At 38.0% G+C, this 24,404-nt stretch overlaps 1 protein-coding gene across 2 annotated transcripts in view; it reads right to left on the bottom strand.

Annotated features, from left to right (window-relative positions):
• The window catches only part of kdrl.L (kinase insert domain receptor like L homeolog), a 126,115-nt gene that overhangs the window by 19,935 nt on the left and 81,776 nt on the right, over window positions 1-24,404 (bottom strand). The window contains exons 12-20 of one of the 2 annotated variants that reach the window (XM_018229801.2): window positions 21,545-21,656; window positions 16,781-17,092; window positions 14,481-14,627; window positions 13,266-13,391; window positions 12,259-12,365; window positions 9,794-9,929; window positions 5,354-5,458; window positions 3,505-3,618; window positions 739-827 (exon numbers count right to left, since the gene is read on the bottom strand). In XM_018229801.2, the coding sequence (XP_018085290.1) occupies window positions 739-827; window positions 3,505-3,618; window positions 5,354-5,458; window positions 9,794-9,929; window positions 12,259-12,365; window positions 13,266-13,391; window positions 14,481-14,627; window positions 16,781-17,092; window positions 21,545-21,656 (1,248 nt within the window). The remainder of the gene's footprint in view (window positions 1-738; window positions 828-3,504; window positions 3,619-5,353; window positions 5,459-9,793; window positions 9,930-12,258; window positions 12,366-13,265; window positions 13,392-14,480; window positions 14,628-16,780; window positions 17,093-21,544; window positions 21,657-24,404) is intronic. The other variant, XM_041572715.1, reaches the window with a different exon arrangement.

Below are 24,404 nucleotides of genomic sequence, written 5' to 3'. Positions count from 1 at the left end.
TGGATGTCAAACCACATCAGCACTGCAAGATTGAATTCAGGAAAAGAGATCATTAGAGTGCTGTTATAATCAGGGAACTAACAAAAATAGCAGGGACTTATTGAATGTTAATTGGCGTGTGTTGTTTTAAATGGAGCAGTTCTGAAATGAAAACAAGTTTAAGATTATGTAGCCCAAGGCTGCTGCTTTGAGAACACTGCCCATCACCTCCCTTTTCCTCTTGGCTGCTGAGTGCTCCCTAATGCATTGGGAGGTTATATAATCAATTAATTAGAGTTCCAACACTGGTCATGTAAAGCACAAGGCATACTTAGGGCAAGGCTTCACATTGCTAAGCTCCTGTTTCACCCACCTTAGTGAGATTCCTTGGGTTGCTGCCTACCCTGGCTAACCCTAATGTGAACTTTACATTATTTGGTATTCTCAACCACTGTAAAATCCCTTTTCTTCACACTGTGTACTCTTTGTATTCTGGTCGATATGGTATGAATATCTTTACTGTACCATACATTCATAGAAGCCTAGAGATGGAAGCTTATACAGGGATGCCTGTTTAAAATAGAATACATTTTTTGGCAGTATTGTTGTTTACCATGCCTACTCAAGAATCCCTTTCTCCATGGCTTCCAGAGATGTTAACCCGGCCACTTATTCTTTTGTAAGCCTCCTGAATTAAGGAGAGTGGGGCGAGGGGCAAATGGGCATAGTGAAATTGAACATTCCTGGGCTTGTTCTTACCTTATATGCTATAAAGTCGCCACGTTTGCTTCTTAAGTAATTTGACAAATTTCCATACTTGCAATATTCCACTATAACCATTAAAGGGCCTGTGGAGGGAAAAAAACGGAATTATTGGCGTCATCAGCATGCTTTGCATTATATGGCAGTATATATAATCTGTCAAATGAATAAGTATAACCATCTGTGCTGGTAGAAATCACATATACTGTTCTTAAAAACAAAAACCATCACTACTTGTTACAAGCCAGATAACTGTAATATAAAATGCAATATTGTTTCCTGAATACATTTGGCACCTAACGTATTTGCATATTTATATCTGTTATTAGAAAGATATACTCTCCATCATTAGAAAGCCTAGAGGGGGAAAGTCCAGGTCACTCAAACAAATGAGGAACATGTCATCAATGTATCTTTCCCTGACTAAACAGTGCCAGGTGAACAGTACATTAAGTCGTAGTCATAGCCTTTCATGAAACAACTTGTGCATAGGCAAGGGAATATTGAAAATTACAGTGGCCCCTCTCTTGCATTTCTGAAATGTTAGATTGCATGAAACTGCCCAGTCTTTTCAATGAGCAACTTAGCTCCTCTAAGTCTATATACACTATAAACACCCAACAACAGCATTGTAATTGCTATAGTACATCATGTAGACTAAAGGCAAATGTAGTACTACAGGCAAAGTTTGACCCTGTCCAGTAAGTCATAATGTTTTGTTTCATTAATCACACTGCTTGAGATCAATAAATACTAACATCTGATGGTTGCCAGGGTTTATTAAACTGGAACAAACCTTTAGTTGCTAACTAACTTCATATTTATTTATGAGAAACATATTTTGAATTCTAATTTTCAAGACTTGGCAAGGGAGTAGGAAGGATGTATTGTGGATATTTTACCCTTTGCAACCTTTGGTTTTCTATTTCATACACTACAACATGAAGGGAGGTGAAACCAGTGATGATTTCTGTTTCCAAAGCAGAACATTTTCATTTTATGGGTATTTGTGATAGGTCATGAAATTGTATTATACCCAGATTAATGTTGCTTACAACTTTCCTCCCATTCTATCTGGACTGGGATTCAAAATAGGCCTTTGCATTTTGAGTACACAAAGCCCCAGGCATAGCAGCCCCTGTCTATAGTAGTTTACAATGAACTGCTGGATTGCAAATCTGTTTCTAGACAAATTTTCAGTTAAAAAATCTGTGTCTGGCACCATTAATATGGTAACTAATATGTTTCATAGTAAACCCCTTAGGGCAGAGACACACGTGGAGATTTGGGGAGATTAGTCGCCGGCGCCAAATCGCCTCTTCTTTGGGCGTCTAATCTCCCCAAACTGCCTTCCCTTGAGTCACGAGGAAACTTCGGGTAACTTCGGAAAACTAAGTGCTCCGAGTGCCATCCCGCCAGCGATTTAGATTTTAGCCAGCGGGAAGGCAGTTTTGGGAGATTAGTCGCTGGCGGGATGGCCCTCTGAGCTCTTCATTTTCCAAAGTCGCCTGAAGTTGCTTCAGAAGGAAAACGAATCACTCCAAGTGCCATCATGCCGTCAATTTCAATTCTAGCCAGTGGTAAGGCAGTTTGGGGAGATTAGTTGCCCGAAGAAGAGGCCATTTGTGGCCAGGCGACTAAATCTGCCCCATCTCCACATGTGTCTCTGCCCTTACTGTACAAATGAATGCAGTAATTGATCTGCAGGGAATAACACTTCCATTATCCTTTGCTATCAGGCAAGAGAGAGCCATACACGTTGTGCCTCTAGTGTCCCTGATAATATACTTTATTTCTACAGGGGTTCCACTTTATACATTGTTCCTATTTCAATATATGGCACAATTAGAACTTCCATGCAGGGAGCATGAGATATTTTAGTGCTTGTGTGCTCTTCCAGCAACACTCAAGCAAGTTGGCCCTTATGTTGGAGTCACTGCTTTATGGGCACTTTGGATGAAAGGGCTTATTTACTAGATACGTGCAGTGCAAGGTTCAAATGGGTGCAAGTTTAACCCTTCTGTGCAAAACCTTGTGACTTGTGTATTTAGTGCATCATTTTGTGTTTTGGAATTCTGCGAAAGAATGCATTGTGGCTAGAACGATGGTATATGTTGCCAATATTTTGTACTTTGCATTCCTGTTGTAAATGAATCTTTTAGCTTTGTACAGAGGAGCACTTGTGTTTTTTTTACTGATGTTATGTATTCCCAAGCTTTTGGCACAATCTCATCCTCTCTATACGCAGCACATTATGTCTCCCCTCTCTTGGCACAGCCCTGAAAATTCTGCTGGTGATGACAGAGCACATGGTGCAGATCCATCTGAACTGTACTCATGTATATATCAGCTTCCCTGCTGCGGTTTCTCTTATCTCACCCTGTCTTTCCCACTCTTAGGCACTTACATTCCTTTTTATCTTTCTTGCCTAATAAATCAGCTCTGGGACAAAGCTGCAAAAGCGAGAAATGCCTACAAACACATATAATTTAAAAGGTGCTGTGAAAATGAGGGTGAGGAACAACATAAATATCAATTTCTCTGACAAGTTTACTGGACTTGCTGTATGCCTTACACAAACATTGTTTTTTTTTTTTGAGCATTAGTCTTAGACAAGTTTATACTGAGACCATGGGTACAAAGGAGCATAATGTACTCCTACAAGCAGAAACTGAGCCTGATAAACTGGTGCCTTTGCCCATTCGAAATATGCAAGTACGGATAAAGGCCTAGTACATATTTGATGACATTGAAATGACTCACCTCCAGGCTTGGTACATGCTCCCAATAAATTAACAACATTGAGATGATGGCCAATATGGATAAGGATCTTCAGCTCTGACATTAAAGCCTTACGTTCGTTGTTTGTTGCACACTCTGTTTAACATAAACAGGACACGGTCATCTCTGCACAATGGGTTATTTTTAATGGGCACACAAAATCCTGTTTAGGTTACAAAGGAAACTTGACAAGACAACAAGGAAGACAGCCAAGGCCCGTGAAAGGAATCTCAAATGTTAAGGTTGCTTGTTCCTGACCCCACTGCTATTTATTCAGTGAGAGAGCTCATAAAAATATTCAAGAAAAACACATAAATATGCCTACTGGTCACTTTGTTATGTTATACAGGAACAAGATATATTGTCTGTGACAAACAGAATTGTGTTTCGTCACTCAGTTAATGCAATATAGATGTCCATACTAGGAATTCTGATAATGCTAATTTGTTTATGGAAGGAAAGAACAGAACATTAGAAATTGCACTGGATAACAATTCATTACATTAAGTGCTGAACGAAAATCTTTTCAAAATATTTACTTCTAAGGTAGCTATGCCATGTCATCGGCAAGATAGCAATCATATGCATAAACAGGTCTAAATAGTTTGTCAAATTCAGGAATAGATCATTATTTCTGAAGTTAGGTAGGTTACATGTCGAGAAGAATTGAAAAATACTATTAATAATGTTCATATAAAAACCTTAAAAAGCATTTTCCTCTTCTAGGAGCCAGCTTTTCCAAACCTGATGCAACATCCAATATATTTAAATTGATAAAGATGCTGAAATAATGATGTATGGCAATAACTGGTGTCCGTGTTCAGTAGGTTTTTAAGATTATAATAACAAATCGACCGGGGTTAAATATACTGTATATACAGCACATGCAGCTAACATACTAACTAGTCATATGGGGTGTACTTAAATGCACTTTTTGTATACTTGCTGCAAATATTTTCCAGCATTTATTATATTTATATCTACTATCAATGAGAATGTAGCACTGCCACCTTTTTTAAATGAAGGATAATTCCTCTCCCCCTAGTAAATAATTTGAGAGTGTTGGCGAAGCAGTTGATGCAGCCTGTAAAGACTTTGGAAGTATGTATGCGAAATAGGTTAGTTAGGACCCACCAAATATGGGTACAAAGACATGGTGTTGAACATCATGGTATCTAAAGCACAGTGTGTAAAATCTGTGTCGGACTGGGATGCCAGGGGCCTACCAGAAAGCCTTAGACCTTGGGCCCACCAGAATACCTAAAACCGTGAGCCCACCAGAAAACCTTTAGACAAAAACTTTATTCTCCTAGTCTTTTATATATACTTACAATATTCTCCCATTATTAAGCATTTTTCCCCATAAAGAAATAAGGGAATGGCCATGAAATAGGCCAAATGTTTAGAAACAAGAGGCCCACTGACACCTGGGCCCACCGGGAGTTTTCCTGGTATCCCTGTGGGCCAGTCCAACACTGTGTAAAATGTCTAAACTGGGAGATAAATGTTTGGGGATACTTGGTGCAGGAATGTGAACTGACACTTATTTAGCATTACTTTAATTTTAATGTTCAAAGACAGAGAAGAGTGCAAACTGAAACTGTAAATTGAGCAGAATTTAATGAGGCCTTAGTTCATATATTTCACAGCCACAGTTACTCATAAACTATTTAAAGCCAATAAATAGTCAATGCATAATCATACTACACAAGATAAGGCCATGGAATACTTGAAAAAAGATGTACCTATAGACCTACAAAAGTCATTGAGGATCTATGTATGTTTTATTGTGTTTTTTAGTTAAAGGAGAAAGCCCAAAAGGAAGAAATACCTTTAAGCATCTTAACAGCAACTGTTTTGCAGGTTGAGGATTTATCAATGCCAAAAGCAGACGCTTCCACCACCTTACCGAAAGCACCATGGCCGAGTGTTTTACCTAGAGGTAGAATTGAAGAGTGAGCACCAGTGTGCTGGAGAGACATGCACAAAACATCATCAGAAAGGCATGCAAAGGGTGAAAGCACCTAACAGTGATATTGTGCAGTGACAACATTGCTAGAATTGGATCCATTGTCAGAGAATGGATAGCCCATACAGTTCCTACAATACCAAACATTGGCGTGTCTACTACGGTCTTCAAGCTTGTTAAAATTATTTTTCAAATATAACCACAATTGTAGTGAAAACGTGTTTCATCTAGATTTTTCAGTTAATTGTTACCCTTCAGTCACTCTTCCTGTTCCATTTTATACATTATATAGACCATTAAAGGACAATAAATGGGGGCATGGTGTTTGAAGGTGCATTAAACAGATCACTGTGCTCAAACTCCAGACCCTTCCATAATAGGGTTTTAGTACATGTTGTCACCAATGAGAAAATGTGATAAAGTAGGTTTTTTTTCATTTCTCTAATAAAATAACTGCTTTGTGTGGCAGAACTGAATAATTACCAAATTGCATAATGGATTGGAAGACACTTGTGCTTAGATTTTGAAATTAGAAGGTATTGTACTGCACAAGATTTTCTTTAAAAAAATCCTCATAATACAAATGGATCCTGAAAATGCAAATATTGTTGAAAAAGAGGTGAAACGCTAAAAACAGAATTTATAGGGAAGAATACAGTAACATGTCTATAGGACCCAAGGATCAAAGGACACAATGTTATAGAGATTAAGGTTTTGGTGAATCAACAGGATCAAAAATTTTTTACAGCCATCAGTAAATAAACGAAATATATCAACAGTCAGATCCTTAAAAATTAATCTTAGAATAGGATATAGGAATTGTATTTTGTTCTGTGAGTTCTATGAAAGAGGCCAATGACCTTTGTAATATTATTATACCCATAAGAGTCATAAATGGAACTTCCCATTGTAAGAACAAATGTCTTGGTTTGCTCATATCCTGTACAAAGACTCCTAAAAATCCCAGCCTGGACTTCCCTCTGTCTTTCAAACAATTCTGCAGGAAATTGTAGGCATATAGTGGTCCTATAGAGTCCATACTCTGAAACATAAGTGCTTTACAATAGTGGTACATAGAAAATCGAAGTGGATTGAATTACTTTGGAAGATATTGACCGCACTAGACATACCAGTCTCATAATAGTCAAAATTATGCGAAAAATCATACAACTGTACAACGGTTGCCATACTGGGAATTTTTGTTCAGATGGTTAAGGAAATTCTTTTGCAAAACTGCATATTTATAGGCTGAAAGATGTACTGTTCCTTACAGAATTAAAGGAGAAGGAAAGCTACTGATCAGTTTATTGCCAATAGATTAGCCACATGAGCGCAAGCTATAAAACTATAGCTCTAAAAGCTCTCTAGGTTTGTTTAGAATAGCAGCTGCCATATAAGCTTGGTGTGACATCACTTCCTGCCTCAGACTCCTCCTGCTCACTCCTAGCTCTGGGCTCAGATTACAGCAGGAAGGGGAGAGAGGAGCAAACTGATCATGCTCAAGTCCTAGCCCTGGAGGTTTATGCTGAAATCAGGAAGTCTGATGCAGAAGCCCATGTGTATACAATAGAAGGAAAGAAATGCAGTGTTTCTTTTGACAGAGGACATATACACCTTTCTGATTATGCTTACTCAATTTTAACCTTTCCTTCTCCTTTAAAGCCATTGTACCACGGTAGAAAAATAGTAAGTCTAAAATGTTCAAAATGTGAGGTATGTTTGACTGTATTGCTAACTAGGGATGTAGCGAACGTCGGAAAAAAAGTTCGCGAACATATTCGCGAACTTGCGCAAAAACGCGAGCGGTTCGCGAACGGTTCGCGAACCCCATAGACTTCAATGGGAAGGCGAACTTTAACATCTAGAAAAGACATTTCTGGCCAGAAAAATGATTTTAAAGTTGTTTAAAGGGTGCAACGACCTGGACAGTGGCATGCCAGAGGGGGATCAAGGGCAAAAATGTATCTGAAAAATCTGCCTGTGTGTGCTTGGAAGAGATAGTGTAGGGGGAGAGCTGTTAGTGATTTCAGGGACAGATGATAGTAAGTTTGCTGGCTAGTAATCTGCTTGATACTGCTCTGTATTGGAGGGACAGAAGTCTGCAGGGATTTGAGGGACATTTTAGCTTAGGTAGCTTTGCTGGCTAGTAATCTACTGTTCTCTTTAAACAACTGCCATACGTTGACCTTGTAGGCATTGTTTGCCCAGTTTTTTTGGACGCAGCCACTGAAGCACAGTTGCCAGAAAAAATATGCCATATAAATGCTGAAAATAGTAATTTATACACTACTACAGCGGTAGTAAAATAAAAAAAAGTAAAATAAAAAAAAATGAATATTAAAAAAAAAAAATTAAAGTTGGTGCTGCTGAACTACTAGGAGCAGCAGATTAGCACACCAGTCCCACTCCCCAACACTGCTAGACTAATAGCACTGGGCTCTTATAGTAGTAGTAGTAGTAGTAGTAAAACAACAAAAAAATAAATAAAAGCAGTCCTTACAAGGACTACTGTTATTGCAGCAGTCAGCAGATGAGATCAGAAGCAGGACAGCTGCCCACTGCAGCTACATACAGAGCACTGCAGTAGAAGGTAGATTACTAGCCAGCAAAGCTACCTAAGCTTAAATGTCCCTCAAACCCCTGCAGACTTCTGTCCCTCCAATAACAGAGCAGTATCAAAACGATTACTAGCCAGCAAACTTTCAACTGTCCCTGAAATCACTAACAGGCAGCAGCTCTCTCCCTACACTATCTCTTCAGCACACACAGGCAGAGTGAAAAAACGCTGCAGGGCTTCGGTTTTTATAGGGAAGGGGAGTGGTCCAGGGGAGAGCTTCCTGATTGGCTGCCATGTACCTGCTGGTCTGGGGTGAGAGGGCAAAAAAAAGCGCCAACAATGGCGAACCCAAAATGGCGAACGTCGCGCGACGTTCGCGAACTTCCGGCGAGCGCGAACACCCGATGTTCGCGCGAACAAGTTCGCCGGCGAACAGTTCGCGACATCTCTATTGCTAACCCCCATCCTTGCCTTAATGTAAAGAAGCTTCTGTTGTTCTACTTATCCCATTATCCTTATTCAGGCTCTGTATAGGGTTGATAAAAACTGATGGCAACAAACAATCATAGTGGGCATGTGCTAAAAGCTATCACATCCTTACCTGTATATATATATATATATATATATATATATATATATATATATATTATATACAGGTATGGGACCTGTTATCACATCCTTACCATTAAAAAAATCCTATACTTTTTATATCAGCACAATTTTTGTGTGTGTATATACACAGGTATGGGACCTGTTATCCAGAATGCTCGGGACCTGGGGTTTTCCGGATAATGGATCTTTCTGTAATTTGGGTCTTCATGCCTTAAGTCTACTAGAAATTCATTTAAACATTAAATAAACCCAATATGCTGGTTTTGCTTCCAATAAAGATTAAATATATATTGGTTGGGATCAAGTACAATCTACTGTTTTATTATTACAGAGAAAAAGGAAATCATTTTTAAAAATTTAGATAAAATGGAGTCTATGGGAGACAGCCATTCCGTAATTCGGAGCTTTCTGGATGTTTCCAGATAAGGGATCCTTTACCTGTATGTGTGTGTGTATATATATATATATTTACTCTAAGGTGAAGGAATGTGTAGGTCATCAAGACATTCACAGCTAGGGGTGTACTGCAGAAAAACTCCCTTGTGATAAAGTGAGCGAGTCGGAAAGAACAGAGATAAGGACAGACATCAAGGACGTCAGCAAAGAAACTGGGTGGGAGAAAACCTTTAAGCATATAAAGTATTTTTTAAAGACTCTGCTACCTGTTTAAAAAAATACAACATTTGGAGATTCGCTTTGATCAAACGTATATAATAAAATAACTGAGATGAAAAGATCAATTCAGCAATTATCCTGTAAAGAATCATGAATTTAATTATCAGGGCATACATATCAAGATATACTGACACCTTATTTTTTTATCATAAAATTGTCTTTGCATGCTACTAATAATTTTCCCATAAAAGTATTTGCCCGATGCTTTTACATTACTATAAGATCCCCCATGTTCCTCTATGACGGTGCTGCCATATTTGTTTAGCTGGTTGAGAAGGAACAGTCAGGTTTAGGAACCAGTGTGTAACAATTACTTACAAAAGCAGCCCTATGAGTGCAAAATAACTAACATGACCTATAGCCAAATTTTAATGTACATTGATATTTGAAAGAATATTTTTTTAGTACCAATATCACTTTAATGCATAAAACACTGTCTGTACTGCACTTGCACTTACCAAGACTGAGCCTGTCACGGGGAAATTCCCACTTGCTGCTGTCATAGGGCAGCCTTTCACACTGCTCATCCAGAGGCATCTCATCTGGGTCCATGATAATGGAGAGGTAACCAGTCTTCATTTCGGAGGCATGTGGCTGCAATGGAGACAATCATTTCAGCTTAGTTTAAAGGGGTGGTTCACCTTTAAGGTAACTTACAGAACGGCCAATTCTAAGCAACTTTTCAATTGGTTTTCATTATTTATTTTTTAAAGTTTTATAGTTATTTGCCTTTTTCTTCTGACTCTTTGCAGTCTATAAATGGGCGTCGCTGACTCCCTTCTAAAACACAAATGCTCTGTAAGGCTACACATTTATTGTTATTGTTACTTTTAATTACTGATCCTTCTATTCAGACCATCTCCTATTCATATTCCAATCTTTTATTCAAATCAGTGCATGGTTGCTAGGGTAATTTGGACCCCAGCTACCAGATTGGTTAAGATGCAAATTGAAGAGCTGCTGAATAAAAACATAAATAACTCAAAAACCTTCTATAATAAAAAATGAAAACAAATTGCAAATTGTCTCAGAATCTCACTCTCATACTAAACGTTATCTCGAAGGTGAACAATCCCTTTAACAAGTTTAGCCCATAAAATCTGCAAACCGTTACTTTGTACTCATTATTATTATCAAGTATTTTTAGAGCACCAACACATTGCATAGCGCTGATGATAAAACTTCTTGAAACACTTAATCAGAGCTGAACTACTTGAGAGATTTTCTCAGACATTCTTGGATTGACCAATTGCATCCTAGAAGTCACATATAGTTAAATGGGTCATGAAATATTGCAACTGATCTGAAAATGAGATCTCTTAGCTACATGGGTGTTTGCCATTCAAAATACTTATCAACAAGCAAGCATCTGATTTTTATCTGACCAGAGTGTAGGACTGCTCCTCCCGAACACCAGGAAAACTCCTGGTAGGCCCCGATACCAGTGGGCCCTCTCAGTTTTGACCCAGACAGCTTGGTTTTTTGAAGGGCTACATGGGTCAAAACTGCCTGCCCAGTTTTCCAAATTAAGAAAACTGGGCAGGATTCATTATGATTGACCCGATCGGCACATCATAGCCCCGTCCGACATAACGACCTGCCCCTGCAGCATCACAGTCCCGCCCCATTGCACCATTGCCCCAACCCCTTCCCGGATTCAACCATGCCATAAGGTGGAAAACCTAGCCTTCTCTCTTTTAATAATTTGACCTATTTCATGGTAATTCTCAATTTCTGTATAGGAACCAACAAGCTAAACAGTTGAAAAATAGATTACAGGATTTAAGAGAAAAGAGACTAGAAGAATGAAGAGGTTGAGTAAGGAGAGGAGAGAAAATAGTATGGAGAGTGGGCATATGGACTAAGGTTTTCTGGTGGGCCCCTGGTATCCCAGTCCACACCCAGACCATATTTGTCATTAATACTGATAAATTATATTAAATATACATGTTATGAATTAAAACTAAAAGAAGGATTCTCATTAATAACTAGAAAATGAATGAAGCCATGTCCATTATCCTGTTTTAACATTCTAGAGTCAAATGTGAAATTTAGTTTGTTTAATACAATGATTATATCTATTTATCATGAACTGGCAGGTGATCAAGCAACTCTGCTGTAAGTTAATCATGTTATAAAATGAAGTTATTTTAGTTACTAGAAGTTATGTGTATAGGCCACCAACAAGTCTTTCATTTTGCAATGATAAATGGGATTTTGTAACACAGGCGACATTTGCCCCAGTCACGTCGCGTACAGCTGAACGTCAGCTTTCTTCTTTTGGCTGTAGCTGTATTAGCCTGTTCGTTGCTAACAGCTATGTTACCCCCAGCAGTGTCGTAGTACACATATTTATAGGTTCCCTTTTTTTGGGTTCTCATGTTTGCTGAGTACAAAACCTTTAGAGAAGATGATGGTAGAAAACCACTAGTTCTCTGCAGGCCTTTTATTCATTGGGTAATCTATACTGACACTAATGCAAAAAATATCTATTAATAGTGTAATTTATTGTTTCTGCAGATCAAAGGTGTCTACGACTATAAGGATTGTCTCATTGCGAGAAAGGGTTTTCGTTAAAAAATATATGCTCTGAGCCAGTGCAAGGCTGGAATGTGAGAAGAAATGTAACATATACTGTGCACTAGGATGCCAGTACTTCCATTACTTGTGGATTGGAAAAAGTGAGCTGCCATATTTGGACTGGCTGTCATATTGATGAAATCATTGATGTTATCAAGCCTTGCCCCTATCCACTGTGTAAGGCAAACAACCTGCACCTGTGCAATGTCTAGAATATGTGCCCTGTAGGTGAATTTTGAACCAGATGAAACAGCACAGATTGTGTGATCATGGCAACAACTCAGATCACATCAGGCTCACAAAGCAAAGCTGATCTACTGGTAACGCAACTGCAGTCACGTACCTTTTTCAGCTTGCGTATGAATAAGGTCAGAAGCAGCCAAAACAATGTGGCTGCCACCCCCGTGCAGACCAGGATGATCACTTCAATGTTTGATTTTTCCTCTGCACCTGCAGTGAAAAGCATAATAATCAGTATTACAGAAATGTTAATCATTTTTATTGTGTTGGTCCTGCAATAATCCAAATTGTCATTGCACTAGGCGTACATTCAGTGAGAAACTGGCCATAAGTTGCCGTATATGGTAGTTATGTAAATCACTGAATTGTTTGTTCTTATTTTCAGTTAAAGGGATCCTGTCATCGGAAAACATGTTTTTTTCAAAACGCATCAGTTAATAGTGCTACTCCAGCAGAATTCTGCACTGAAATCCATTTCTCAAAAGGGCAAACAGATTTTTTTATATTCAATTTTGAAATCTGACAGGGGCTAGACATTTTGTCAATTTCCCAGCTGCCCCTGGTCATGTGACTTGTGCCTGCACTTTAGGAGAGAAATGCTTTCTGACAGGCTGCTGTTTTTCCCTTCTCAATGTAACTGAAGGAGTCTCAGTGGGACATGGGTTTTTACTATTGAGTGTTGTTCTTAGATCTACCAGGCAGATGTTATCTTGTGTTAGGGAGCTGTTATCTGGTTACCTTCCCATTGTTCTTTTGTTTGGCTGCTGGGGGGAAAAGGGAGGGGGTGATATCACTCCAACTTGCAGTACAGCAGTAAAGAGTGATTGAAGTTTATCAGAGCACAAGTCACATGACTTGGGGCAGCTGGGAAATTGACAATATATCTAGCCCCATGTCAGATTTCAAAATTGAATATAAAAAAATCTGTTTGCTCTTTTGAGAAATGGATTTCAGTGCAGAATTCCGCTGGAGCAGCACTATTAACTGATTCATTTTGAAAAAAAACATTTTTTTCCCATGACAGTATCCCTTTAAGTATATCAGAACAACCCTTATTTAAGATTTTCCATTCAGGTCGCCTAGAGGATACTGCTCTGTTTCATAGCATACCGTGTACTGTAACGAAGGCAGATGTACTGACTTTCCCCAGTTCGTTTACAGCTTCACACTTATATACACCTTCATCCTCCTTCTTCACCCTCTCAATGACCAGAGTGCTATTGTACTGCATAATGCCTGCAAAATGGTTAAAAAGATGAAAGTACATCAGTGAATGAACCAAAATGCCATGAACATCTGCTATTTCTTGAGCTAAACAGGGAAAACAGTTCATTGTTAATTCCCCAATGAATTTTAGAAACTACCAGTCTTTGAATACTTATTAGGAATTATACTTAATGCAAGTTTTTATTGGTAGAAAAAGGTGACATTAAGGGGGTTATTTATTAAAGTTCGAGTTGTGTTTTTCCTGAAAATTTGAGTTTTTTGATGGTAATTTCACCACAGCCTGAATCTGAAAATACTCCAGCTAAAACCTGTCAAGGTCATGTAGACGTCAATGGCAGAGATCCCTTGAACAATTTGAAGATATTTTTGGCCTTCATGATTTTCGAGGGGGGGTTTTCTGTGGTTTGCGCCCAGAAACTCGATCATTTCGAGTATTTGAGTTGTTTTTTGATAAATAAGCAAACATTCGAGTTGTGAGTTTATTGGAGGTATAAAAACCTCACAAACCACAAAAACTGGACCTTTGATACATAAGTCCCTAACTGATATTTAAACTGAAGCTTCTGGGCCTGAAGGAGGGGTGAATCATGTGTATGGCAAACAAATACATGCTTTCTATACAAAGTTAGGAGAATGGGTTGGAACATTTGTAATAAATATATTTATATTGGAAAGTTAATAAATATGTTTTTTTTCATTAGGAAAAAAAAGAATTATGAGATCTCCCACAGACTCAATTTGAATTCTAATGTTTAAAAATGATTTCCTTTTTCTCTGTAATAATAAAACAATACTTGATCCCAACTAAGATATAATTGGTCCTTATTAGAGGCAAAACAATTCTACCTCGTAAATTAAATATTTAAATTATTTTTTTTATTATGTTTTAGTAGATCCAAATTAAAGAAAGATCCCTTATCCAGGTACCGAGCAAGTCCCATACTTGTATTTTGGATACGGTTCTGTATATCAAAGCAGTGAAAATGGTGAGAATTTATTCATTAGAAAGTACAAGAAATCTCCAAGCATACTGTTGTTGAATAGAAAATAGGTTCTGGTGTCTCAGGAAAGCAAAGAGACTGCCCCATTTCTCCTCACCAGAAGCAGGTTTAATCACATAGCCATTCTTCAGCCAGGTAATCGTGGGTGTAGGCGTTCCATTGACTCTACATTCCAGGAACAGGGTGCTACTGCTGTTTACAACCATCGACTCAAGCTCCTGTATAACCTGTGGAGCCTCCTTCTCTGAAATTACAGACAAGCAAATAAGTCAGAGGGAAGTACACGGAGTTCTCAACCTAAAACTACTGAGAACAGGGAAACTGTGCACGAAACAAATTGTGGTGATTACGAAAACAGGTGGCAATCTCTTTTATCTTTAGTATCAGGATTTCAGTTCTAGGTATGAATATGAGCCATTGAATTGCAGGCATATTTTGTGCTCAGCATCATCCCCCTTCTGTCATTTTCTGTAAAGGCGCCTGACACCATACGAACAAACACAGTGAATTCTAAAGGCGATGTTGTGCAATGGTCTTTCTTATTGTGGTCCTGCGGTATTGCGTGCATTGCTCAAGTGCCACTTAGAGCATTTTACATAAAAGACTAATTTTCAGGTGCTAAAAGCAAATCTTGACTTTGATCTCAATCTGTGATGAGAAGTGGAACTTATCTTGCAAGCGGCATTAGAAAAAACATTTTTAGGTGTTTATGTTAGAAATGTCCTTGCTCACTTTATGAAGCCAAAAACATTGTATGTGCTAATATTAATGTATGTGCTAATATAAAAGGGGACCTGGCACCCAGACATAAAAAGCTGTATAATTATATACATTTAAAATTAAACATAAACATTTTTTTTTTTTAAACATCTGTACCAGTTAAAAACTTGTTTAAAACTCTCTGGTGTCAATCATATAATGCCTGCTCCTCCACTATGCCTGAGGAATAGAGGCGGGGCAGGAAATTACTTTGACTTTCCATTCTGCACTTCCTAGATGTCAATTCATCATCTAACTGTGTAGCTAGGGTTGCCACCTTTTCTGGAAAAAAATACCAGCCTTCCTATATATTTATCTTTTTTCCCTATTAATAACATTGGGATCAACCATCATTTTTACCGGCCAGGCCGGTAAAATACCGGCCAGGTGGCAACCCTATGTGTAGCCAGTGCATAATTGAAGATTAAAAAAGATGAAAATAATTTATATAGTGTAAGAAAAGTTTATTTTGCTTGACTAACATCATCAGATATGATTAGGCATTAATTCTTAAGGTGGTCCTTTAAACCGATTCGGCAGCTTATCCACCAGTGTATGGGGGCTTCCGACGAGTCTCCCCAATCGTTATCTGGCCAAGATATTGATCGGGGAGGTTTGATTTTTCTGGCGACCGAAGACCACGTCGGCTAGTTGATGCCGTCCTATGACCTGTTGGCGCCCATTCTCTTCGTTGTAATCTGATCATTCGGCCCTAGGGCCGAACATTTGGATTAACTCGATATCGCCCTGCCGTTGGAGGCCATATCGGGGGAAAGAGCCAGATCTTATTGTGTATAGCCACCTTTAGGTTAACAGGTCCCCAAGTCTTTTTCATTTAGATTTAGTACTAAAAAGTAGCACTAGGCAAATAGTATTTGTAATACTGCTATTTCTAAATTAATTACATCATTGGAAATCTGACATACCCCTGACACAGCTCCATGCAGAGGCCAAACTGAATCTGAACCTTTAAAAATCATGTGACAACCAGAAGTGTATTTTTCTTCCTAATTTTGACTCATTTGCATACTCAAATTTGTATTTGGCTGAAAAAAAAACAGGATTCAATGCATCTTACATCCCCAGCTGAAGAGTATTTTCTTAGACTGAGTTTACCCAAGAAACTGCAGTTACTACATACTTTCTGAGGGGTAATTTTAAAAAAGCAACACAGGGTGCAAAGAGGAAAAAATTGGTATAAACAAGCACAAACAAATGGATGTAATCTGCTGTGTTTTTTTGCACACCTGTGCCTTGCCTAGCAGTTTTCTGCAGATGTAATGCTCTTCCATTAAGGAGTAGCAGTAAATATGCTTTATAACAGCAGTATATTTTATACCATTACAATTATTAGCAACTGGTACTGGTTATTAAAAGGATACTCCTAATATGGGAGATGCTCCACATCTCATTAATAATTTCCAGGGAATAGAATGCGATTCTGTGTGAACTCAATAATTCCAGAATATTTAGAACAAGTATAATGAATATTAGTGTAGATCCTCACCAGTAGTATAGTATTCATTAAACTTGTCTTTGTAAATATTTTGGAATTACTCAATGCCCACAAAATCTCCTTGTTTTCCCTGACATTTGGTATTATTGTTACTGTTATTTTACCAGGCTAGTACAACTTACCTTTAATCACAAGATTGATGACTTGTTTCTCCTCCTGCATCCCAGTATAAAGGTTTGTAGCCAAACATCTGAAAGTTCCAGCAAGTTCCTGTGTCACATTCTTCAGGAACAGTGAGCAGCTGATGGTATATTGTTGATATGTGTTCATGGTCATGTGGTTGTGCACCTCTTCTTCTGCACATGGAATCTCTTCTTTACCTGGTAAGGTCCAAGAAAGGTCTGTGTACATATATCTTTCTGCCCTGCACACCAGCTTGGCATCGCTTTCCTGCAGAACTGGGGTCTTCTTCATTGTATCTTCAGGTTTAATGTCTGTAAACCAAAAATTTAAATATATTTAGCACTCTCCAGTGTCAAACTGGGGGCTCGTGCCCACCACCCCCACTGGGCCCGCTCCCCAGGTGCAAAGCCCCCCTGCCTGAGCCGCAATACCCCTCCGCCCCCCCATGCTTTCCTCCTCTTGCAGCCAGGGGCCATGGGGGTAGGTCAGAAACCATGGCATAGACTTCTTGCAGGGTGTGGGCCGGGGCCCACCAGTTTTGTCCCAGGTGTCCCTGGTACTCTCTGATATACATTGATGACTACAACAGCAAATTGCTTAGTGACCATCATAGGTCTTCACCTTTAAATGAACTTTTAGTATGATGTAGAGAGTGATATTCTGATACAATTTGCAATTGGTTTTTATTTTTTATTTGTGGTTTTTGAGTTATTTAGCCTTTTTATTCAGCAGCTCTCCTGTTAGCAATTTCAGCAATCTGGTTGAGTCCCAGTTACCCTAGTAACCATTCATTGGTATGTATAGGAGACTGGAATATGAATAGGACAGGGTCTGAATAGAAAGATGAGTAAAAAAGTAGTAATAACAATACAATGTGTAGCCTTAGAGCATTTTTTTTAAATGGGGTCAGAAGAAGGCAAATAATTGAAAAATATAGAAAAGAAAAATGAAGGCCAATTGAAAAGTTGAAAAGTATAACTTTATAACTTTATCTTTAGATAAAGCTGTTAGAATTGTCTATGCAGAATTAAAGCAACCTTTCTCAATTAAATCTGCAATGGAGTAGTTAAGAGTGCATTCGACTAAACATAATTTGGATGTCTAGATTTTTATGCTACAGGTCTAACCTTTCTAGGCAGATTAGGAATGTGTAAATATGTTACTGCAAGCTCAGTTCTGTTGGTGATAGTGACACAACCCCTTCAATGGCCTGTTTTGCTGGATTTGGTCGATATTCTGTACTATATAAAACTATTCTTTTTCAAGACGTGGCATAAAGTCGCTTAGTTATTTAGAAAAGGCACAGAACCCAAATCTAATCCATGCCAATGCTGCCTTTCAATTTCATCTGTAATATAAAGTAGGATCTACTCAAACTCAAATCTGTTTATTATACTACTAAGTACTGGGCAAGAGGGGAAATGTGCCAAAGTAAGAGGGTGTGGCATTCTTGATGGAGGCACAAAATAATGACATTGCATAGGCATTAATACCAAAATAAACCCTAGTCACTAGAATACAAACATTATAATCCCTTTTCATCATCTCATTTACTCCTGGCTTGGACAAGGCTTGCTGTCCCAAATAATATATCCATGTAATTCTTTGCATAGGTATTTATTAATCTAAGATTAGGAATACCCAGAATTTTGAGCCCAAATGGCTGCAGTACAACAGCAGCAAGATGGAGAGCCCCACACATAGCATAATAGGTATATATGCAGGTAACACACATAAAATTATACAGCTTTAATACCGCTAATTCTGCAAGATGTTCACATGTTGTGCGTGCAAATCTCCTCCTGACCTTTGTATGTCTAAAACATATGGAGATAGCAGATAAAGCTACTGTAGCCTGGAACTCATTACTCAAGTCAATGCCTTCACTATCCTTAGGCAGGAGGTTGCAATTTGACTGTCCACAAACGGAAACATTCAAGCCAAGCTCATCTTGGACAAGCATTTGCTGCTTTGTAGAAGTGCCCGTGCCTGAACCAATATCATCATTGTGCATGCTATTTAGAACATGTGCTTCCCCCTTCTGGCTTTTAGCTGACACCTGGAAAACTGGAATTACCCTTCGGAGAATATAAAGTCAGGCAGGTGATTTTTGTTGCCTGTGTTTATGAAGCTATCCCATGCAAGCATTACATCTTAAACAATGATTGTTTAAAACTGCATGCTATAGCATATGTAAACTTTGCACAGGCATGTATATGAAGTTCTGATGTGTTAAATTAAGTATGTTATAGAATGCCCTAGTCTTAAGTAACTTTTCAGTTGGTCTTTATTTTATTTTTTTTGAAAGATGCGTCATCTCTAGGGTAAACTGGACCCTAGCAGCCAATTATTTAGCCTGTAGTTCAACAGCTCTCCGGTATGGAATTTTAGCAGCTAACAAAAACACAAAAAATTGCAGCAGTCTTAGAATATGAATGTCTACATTATACTAAAAGTTAATTAAAAGTTGAACCACCCCTTTAATTAATAACAAATAGGGGTCTTACAATAATATAACAAAGAAGAGTTATAGAATGCAAAATAGAATTAAAGGGCCCTGCTCACAAGAGTTTACATCCAGTCTTATGGCTTTTTATGGTCCACAGCCTCTTATTTAACCCATGACTCATCATTATTCTTTGACATCACAGAAACTCATCTAAATATGCTTCCCTTGTTAACTGTCATACCACCTGGGAGACCCAATCAGATCTGCTCTTTTTCAAGATTTCCCTGTGTATTTCCAGCTTCATTAATGTTCTGCTGTCTCCAAATTCTGGAGACTTTAGGAATGCATCTTGAGTAAGAAGTAATTTGTGATATCATGGATAGAGAAAGATTGTTCTCCAAATTTGGGGTACTGCTTCCCAACTGAAAGGTTTGTTCTTGGAACAGGCCCTATAGGAAATATACAGTTACACCGCCCATGAATGAAGTAATGGATTAGGTAACAGATACAATCATGAGGCAATGAAAAGGAAGATGTAATATTTTTACGATGCTCGGCTTCTAGTTTCAGTATAGTTCCCCAAACCATAGGATTTAGCATGCACATGGGACTCTCCAGAGTAAATTACTGAGAAGTCTGTTTATATTCCTCATATGAACAATCAATTAATTGGGTTTAATTTCCTGAACTATGCAAAAGGCAAATTCCTAATGAAAAACTCATGTTCATTGTAAAATTCCACTTAAGATCTTCGTGGAAGATTTTGTGGCTCCCTGACCGGTATAAAAAGGAATAGAGCTGCCATTTTGAAACAAGACAGAGCACTATGAGAAGAACAGATTCATTGTTGTTGAACATTTGGAGTTTTGGAGTCCAGCAAAGCAAAATACTTGAGATGATTATTTTTGACAGCTGTTTAAGATTGTGTTTTATTTACCAAGGGCCTGAGTGGCTGAATCAGCATAATCACGTACATATTTACAATTCCGTCCTGTCCAACATAAACTGCTGTGAGCACATCATGCCAGAGAATAGCCACTTAAATCACATTTCTTGCCCCAGCGAAGTCTAAGGATCTCAAGTTTATTTTAAAAAAAAAACAAAAACATTCTTGTGCTAAATGAGAGACAGTTTACTGCCTAACCATATGGCAAATACCGAGAGTCACTGAGATACAATTCTTAACACAAATTCATAGAAAGAAATCCACTCTTATGTTTGTAGTGTTTCCTAAACAGGAAGGATGATCGTTATGTATGAAGTGACATAACAGTCAGTAACCCGTGGCATCCAATAAGAGATTTGCTTTTATTATATAATAGCACACCAGAAGAATAAAATCTTTCTCCTGGTTGACAGCGGATAAAACCCATTGTCCCTTTCAGCTCCTTAAATATTTTGGCACATTTAAGGTTATGATTGGCTTTTCAGCATACTGTTATGTGCTTTCTTATCCAATAATAGCACATTCCAGTGTTTTTTTGTAAATGATATTGTCCCAATATTATTTATAATTGTTTGTCTTTCTGTCCCCAATGGTCTCTTGTTGGATTTGTTTTTTTCCATTTTACTGATAAATAAAAAACATATGGTTCTATGTTTGCCTCCAACATTCAAATATACATTATAATTGAATAAAGACAAAATAAGTAGGGTGTGAATATTACTGATTACTGATATTTAAATATTACTAATCCTGGGACCATCCCCCCAAAAAAGGAAGTAAGTTATATTTATTACTTGCTCCTCTCTTCTGCCATTACTGGATGTTTACAGCACCCTGAGCAGCTGGCAGAAGGGGCCTTATTTGCCATGTGCTTAAATTGTTGGAATGTGCTCAAAGTTGTTTGATCAGAAACGTATAAGATAATCAGTGAGTGAGCGTTCGGCGGTCTCCTGCAGGTGGAAAATGAAAAGCTGTTTGCTATACGGTTACTAAACTGCATCTGTGATAATGTATTTCCCCATTAAACAGTTATATTCAGGTCTACAATTTTAGCTTTTCAAAATTACCTTTGGAGAAATATCACACAGGGGTAAAAGGGTGTCACATTACTGGCGGTTAAAACTGCCATAAAATAAGTTATTAGGATAATAAGATATTTTCCTATTCATTTAAAGCATATATGTAAAATCACAACATGTAATTGCACTTTCAGGGTTATAATGCACCCTAGTCTCAAGGAGAACCATCGTGATTAAAACACCAATCTATGCCATTCCTCACTTTGGACTTTTCATTCCAGAGTAATAACAACTTAATGGAGCTGGCAGTGTTTGTGGAGGAAAGTTCCCTGTAAACTGCTATTTGTACCTGAAAGGATGAAGTGCATGGCTCTCTTGTCTTTGCCCATCACATTAGAAGCTATGCAGAAAAAGATTCCAGACTGATTGCTGTGCCGTGAGGTAGTCAGTGTGCTCATAAGCTGCAAAAACACAAGGAAAACTCCATTGAACCAGGACAGATACATTGAAATAGAAAAAAAAAATAAAACATTCAGGAACATTTAAATATTATGTACTGTATATGCACAAATGACGGCTATTATTGATAGAAAATTGGGGGAATCCAACTATAGAACCATAGAGCCAGTTTTACATGGTTCATAACATATAATCTTATAAGCTTAAGGATTTACTATACATAGGGTAGAATGTGTTTAGTCAAATGACACACACCAAGCACATTTTTACTACAGACTGACCGTAAAGCATAACAAATAACCATATGAATAATTTACATCTGTTGTAGAGAATTTGAAGTGTAGCATCTGGTTTCTAGGTCTTAATGTGCAACTATAAGGAATAAAGAGGTAATGGTACAATTAAAGTCTAATAAGCTATTTAGTTACCAGGGTCAGTGACCCTGGCCACCAGATATTTTCCCTGGCAGAGCAGAAGCAGAACAGGAAGACTAACAATTTAAAAACCATTGAAAAATAAAGCCAAATATTTTTACAGTTCTCATTTCTGGTCAGTAGGTGGCAATCTACCGTATAACATTCCTAAGCAATTTGGGACCGTGCAAAGAACATTTTATTGATTTCTTTTTATATACAGTAAAGGTAATGCATTGATAGATAATTGATAAATAACAGTGATAATAATAATAATCCATGATGAGGAAAATGAGCAAAATAAGCAGCAAAAGTTCAGACATGCTGTTTCCAAAGGACCATTGACCACATTAAACTCAGTTCTGAAGAAAATAGAGACATATGAAAGGTACATTTTCTCACCAACCTAAATGTAAGGCAATACTGGTAAAACATGAAAAATGTATATGGATGAAGGCTTAAATTCGATGATCATTATATAGTAGCAACATTATTCTGCAGCACTTTATTAAGAATTCACTTCAGTCTCTGCCCCAGTGGAGCTTACAATTTACAGTCTCTATCACATTCATACATCAAACATATGTAACATTGAATTGACCTACCCGGTACCATGGAATGAATCGTCGAGTGGCCCCACCTATCAGCATTATTTTAATCATAGAGCAATGTCATGCTAGAATGATATAAATTTTGTATCTAATAGTTACAACAGAGGGCTCTGGACTTCAGCATAGAAAGAAGTAGATGGTTTTGTAGCTTTAACTGATTGGTTGATCTCATGAGCCTTTGTTGTATTTTCTACCTGTATGCTGCTCCCTTTCCTGAAGTATAGACTTCATCTATTAGCTAAAGGAACCTTCTTGATTAGTATGTTTCTATATTATCCAAACACAAACTCTTATGATACCGGTTTCTCAAGTGGCATAGATTTCTGACACTGCCTGCATTCCATATCCAAAAGAAGCCAACGAGATGCAGCTGCCTATACACCTCATAGCCTTTTCCCAGATGTTCCTCAGATGTTACTGGAGATGTTTACTCTATATTTGCTGGTTCAATGCACAGTACTTACATTAAACATCAACATCATTTGCCTTAAAGGAGAATGAAAGCTACGGAGGCATTTTATTGCCAATAGATTAGCTGCAATAGTGCAACTAGAATGCTAGATTTATTCTGTAGAATGCTTTACCATACCCGAGTAAAAAGCTCAAGAAGCTCTCTGTTTGTTTAGGATAGCAGCTGCAGTATTAGCTTGGTGTGCCTGAGTCTCTCCCTGCTCAATTATAGCTCTGGGCTCAGATTACAACAGAGAAGGGAGGGGGGAAAAGGAGCAAACTGAGCATGCTCAGGAAATCTGATACAGAAGCCCACGTGTACACAATAGAAGGAAAGAAATGCAGTGTTTCATTTGACAGAGGACTCAGCAGAATTATTTTGAGGGTTTACGGGTGTATTTATATAGACTTTTCTGATAAAGCTTACTTAGTTTTAACCTTTCCTTTTCCTTTAATTTAAACTTGACAATGTTTTTTTTATGTTCTTCTGGGAAATGTTCAGTAAAAGGTATTCAAGGCCAGAGATCTTGGGTAATGCAGGAAGGCTGGAGGACACAACTTGGAAAGAATTGACAACAGAATCCAGGAACCTCCATGACTCACAGTAATATCTAACATAAATACACATGTGTCACATGCATGTGCATAATGAGCAAGCTGGAGCACTTGTTTTTTTATGTACATGACTGTGTCTCAACATGGCTGCCTGCATATGGAGTTCCCCTCCTGGTGCAGGGACAGGGAGCGCTCACAATGGTGGCTTTCTATTTCCTGTTAACCAGGACATTTTTATGTGCCCTCTTTAGCTTTCCAGCAACTGTATCAAGTTGTAACTGCTGCTCTGTAAAATATGTTTAAGAAAAATAATAAAAATAATAATATTTGAACTTTGACTTACTTGACCACTACAGGTAAGCATAAGGGGGTTTACACTTTAAGACAATAAATAAAAGTCAATATTGTTAGTGAAAACAATAACTTTTTTGAAGGTAAATACCCCTTTAATAGCCACACAATATGGCTGGGAAGGATTTCGTGATTACGTGCAGTGTGTCTCTCATGTTGGATTAAAAGCAAAACACATGTACAGAGGAGGTAGCGCTCCCAAGAGCACATGGCCCATAACTTGTTAATACTTTACAGCTCTTTGCATGACCAAAGGAGTGATATCTCATAAGTCTTTCTTATTTCCCTTGTTCTGCCTGTGCTGATAAATAGGTGCCCTCAGAGATGTTTTAAATGCACTAGGTATGAAATGTCTGGAATGCTTTTTATA

The sequence above is a fragment of the Xenopus laevis genome, chromosome 8L, assembly GCF_017654675.1.
Source record: "Xenopus laevis strain J_2021 chromosome 8L, Xenopus_laevis_v10.1, whole genome shotgun sequence".
NCBI classification, from domain to species: domain Eukaryota; kingdom Metazoa; phylum Chordata; class Amphibia; order Anura; family Pipidae; genus Xenopus; species Xenopus laevis.
The sequence above is the reverse complement of the archived record's forward strand: the minus strand, read 5'-3'. Positions and strand labels throughout refer to the sequence as shown.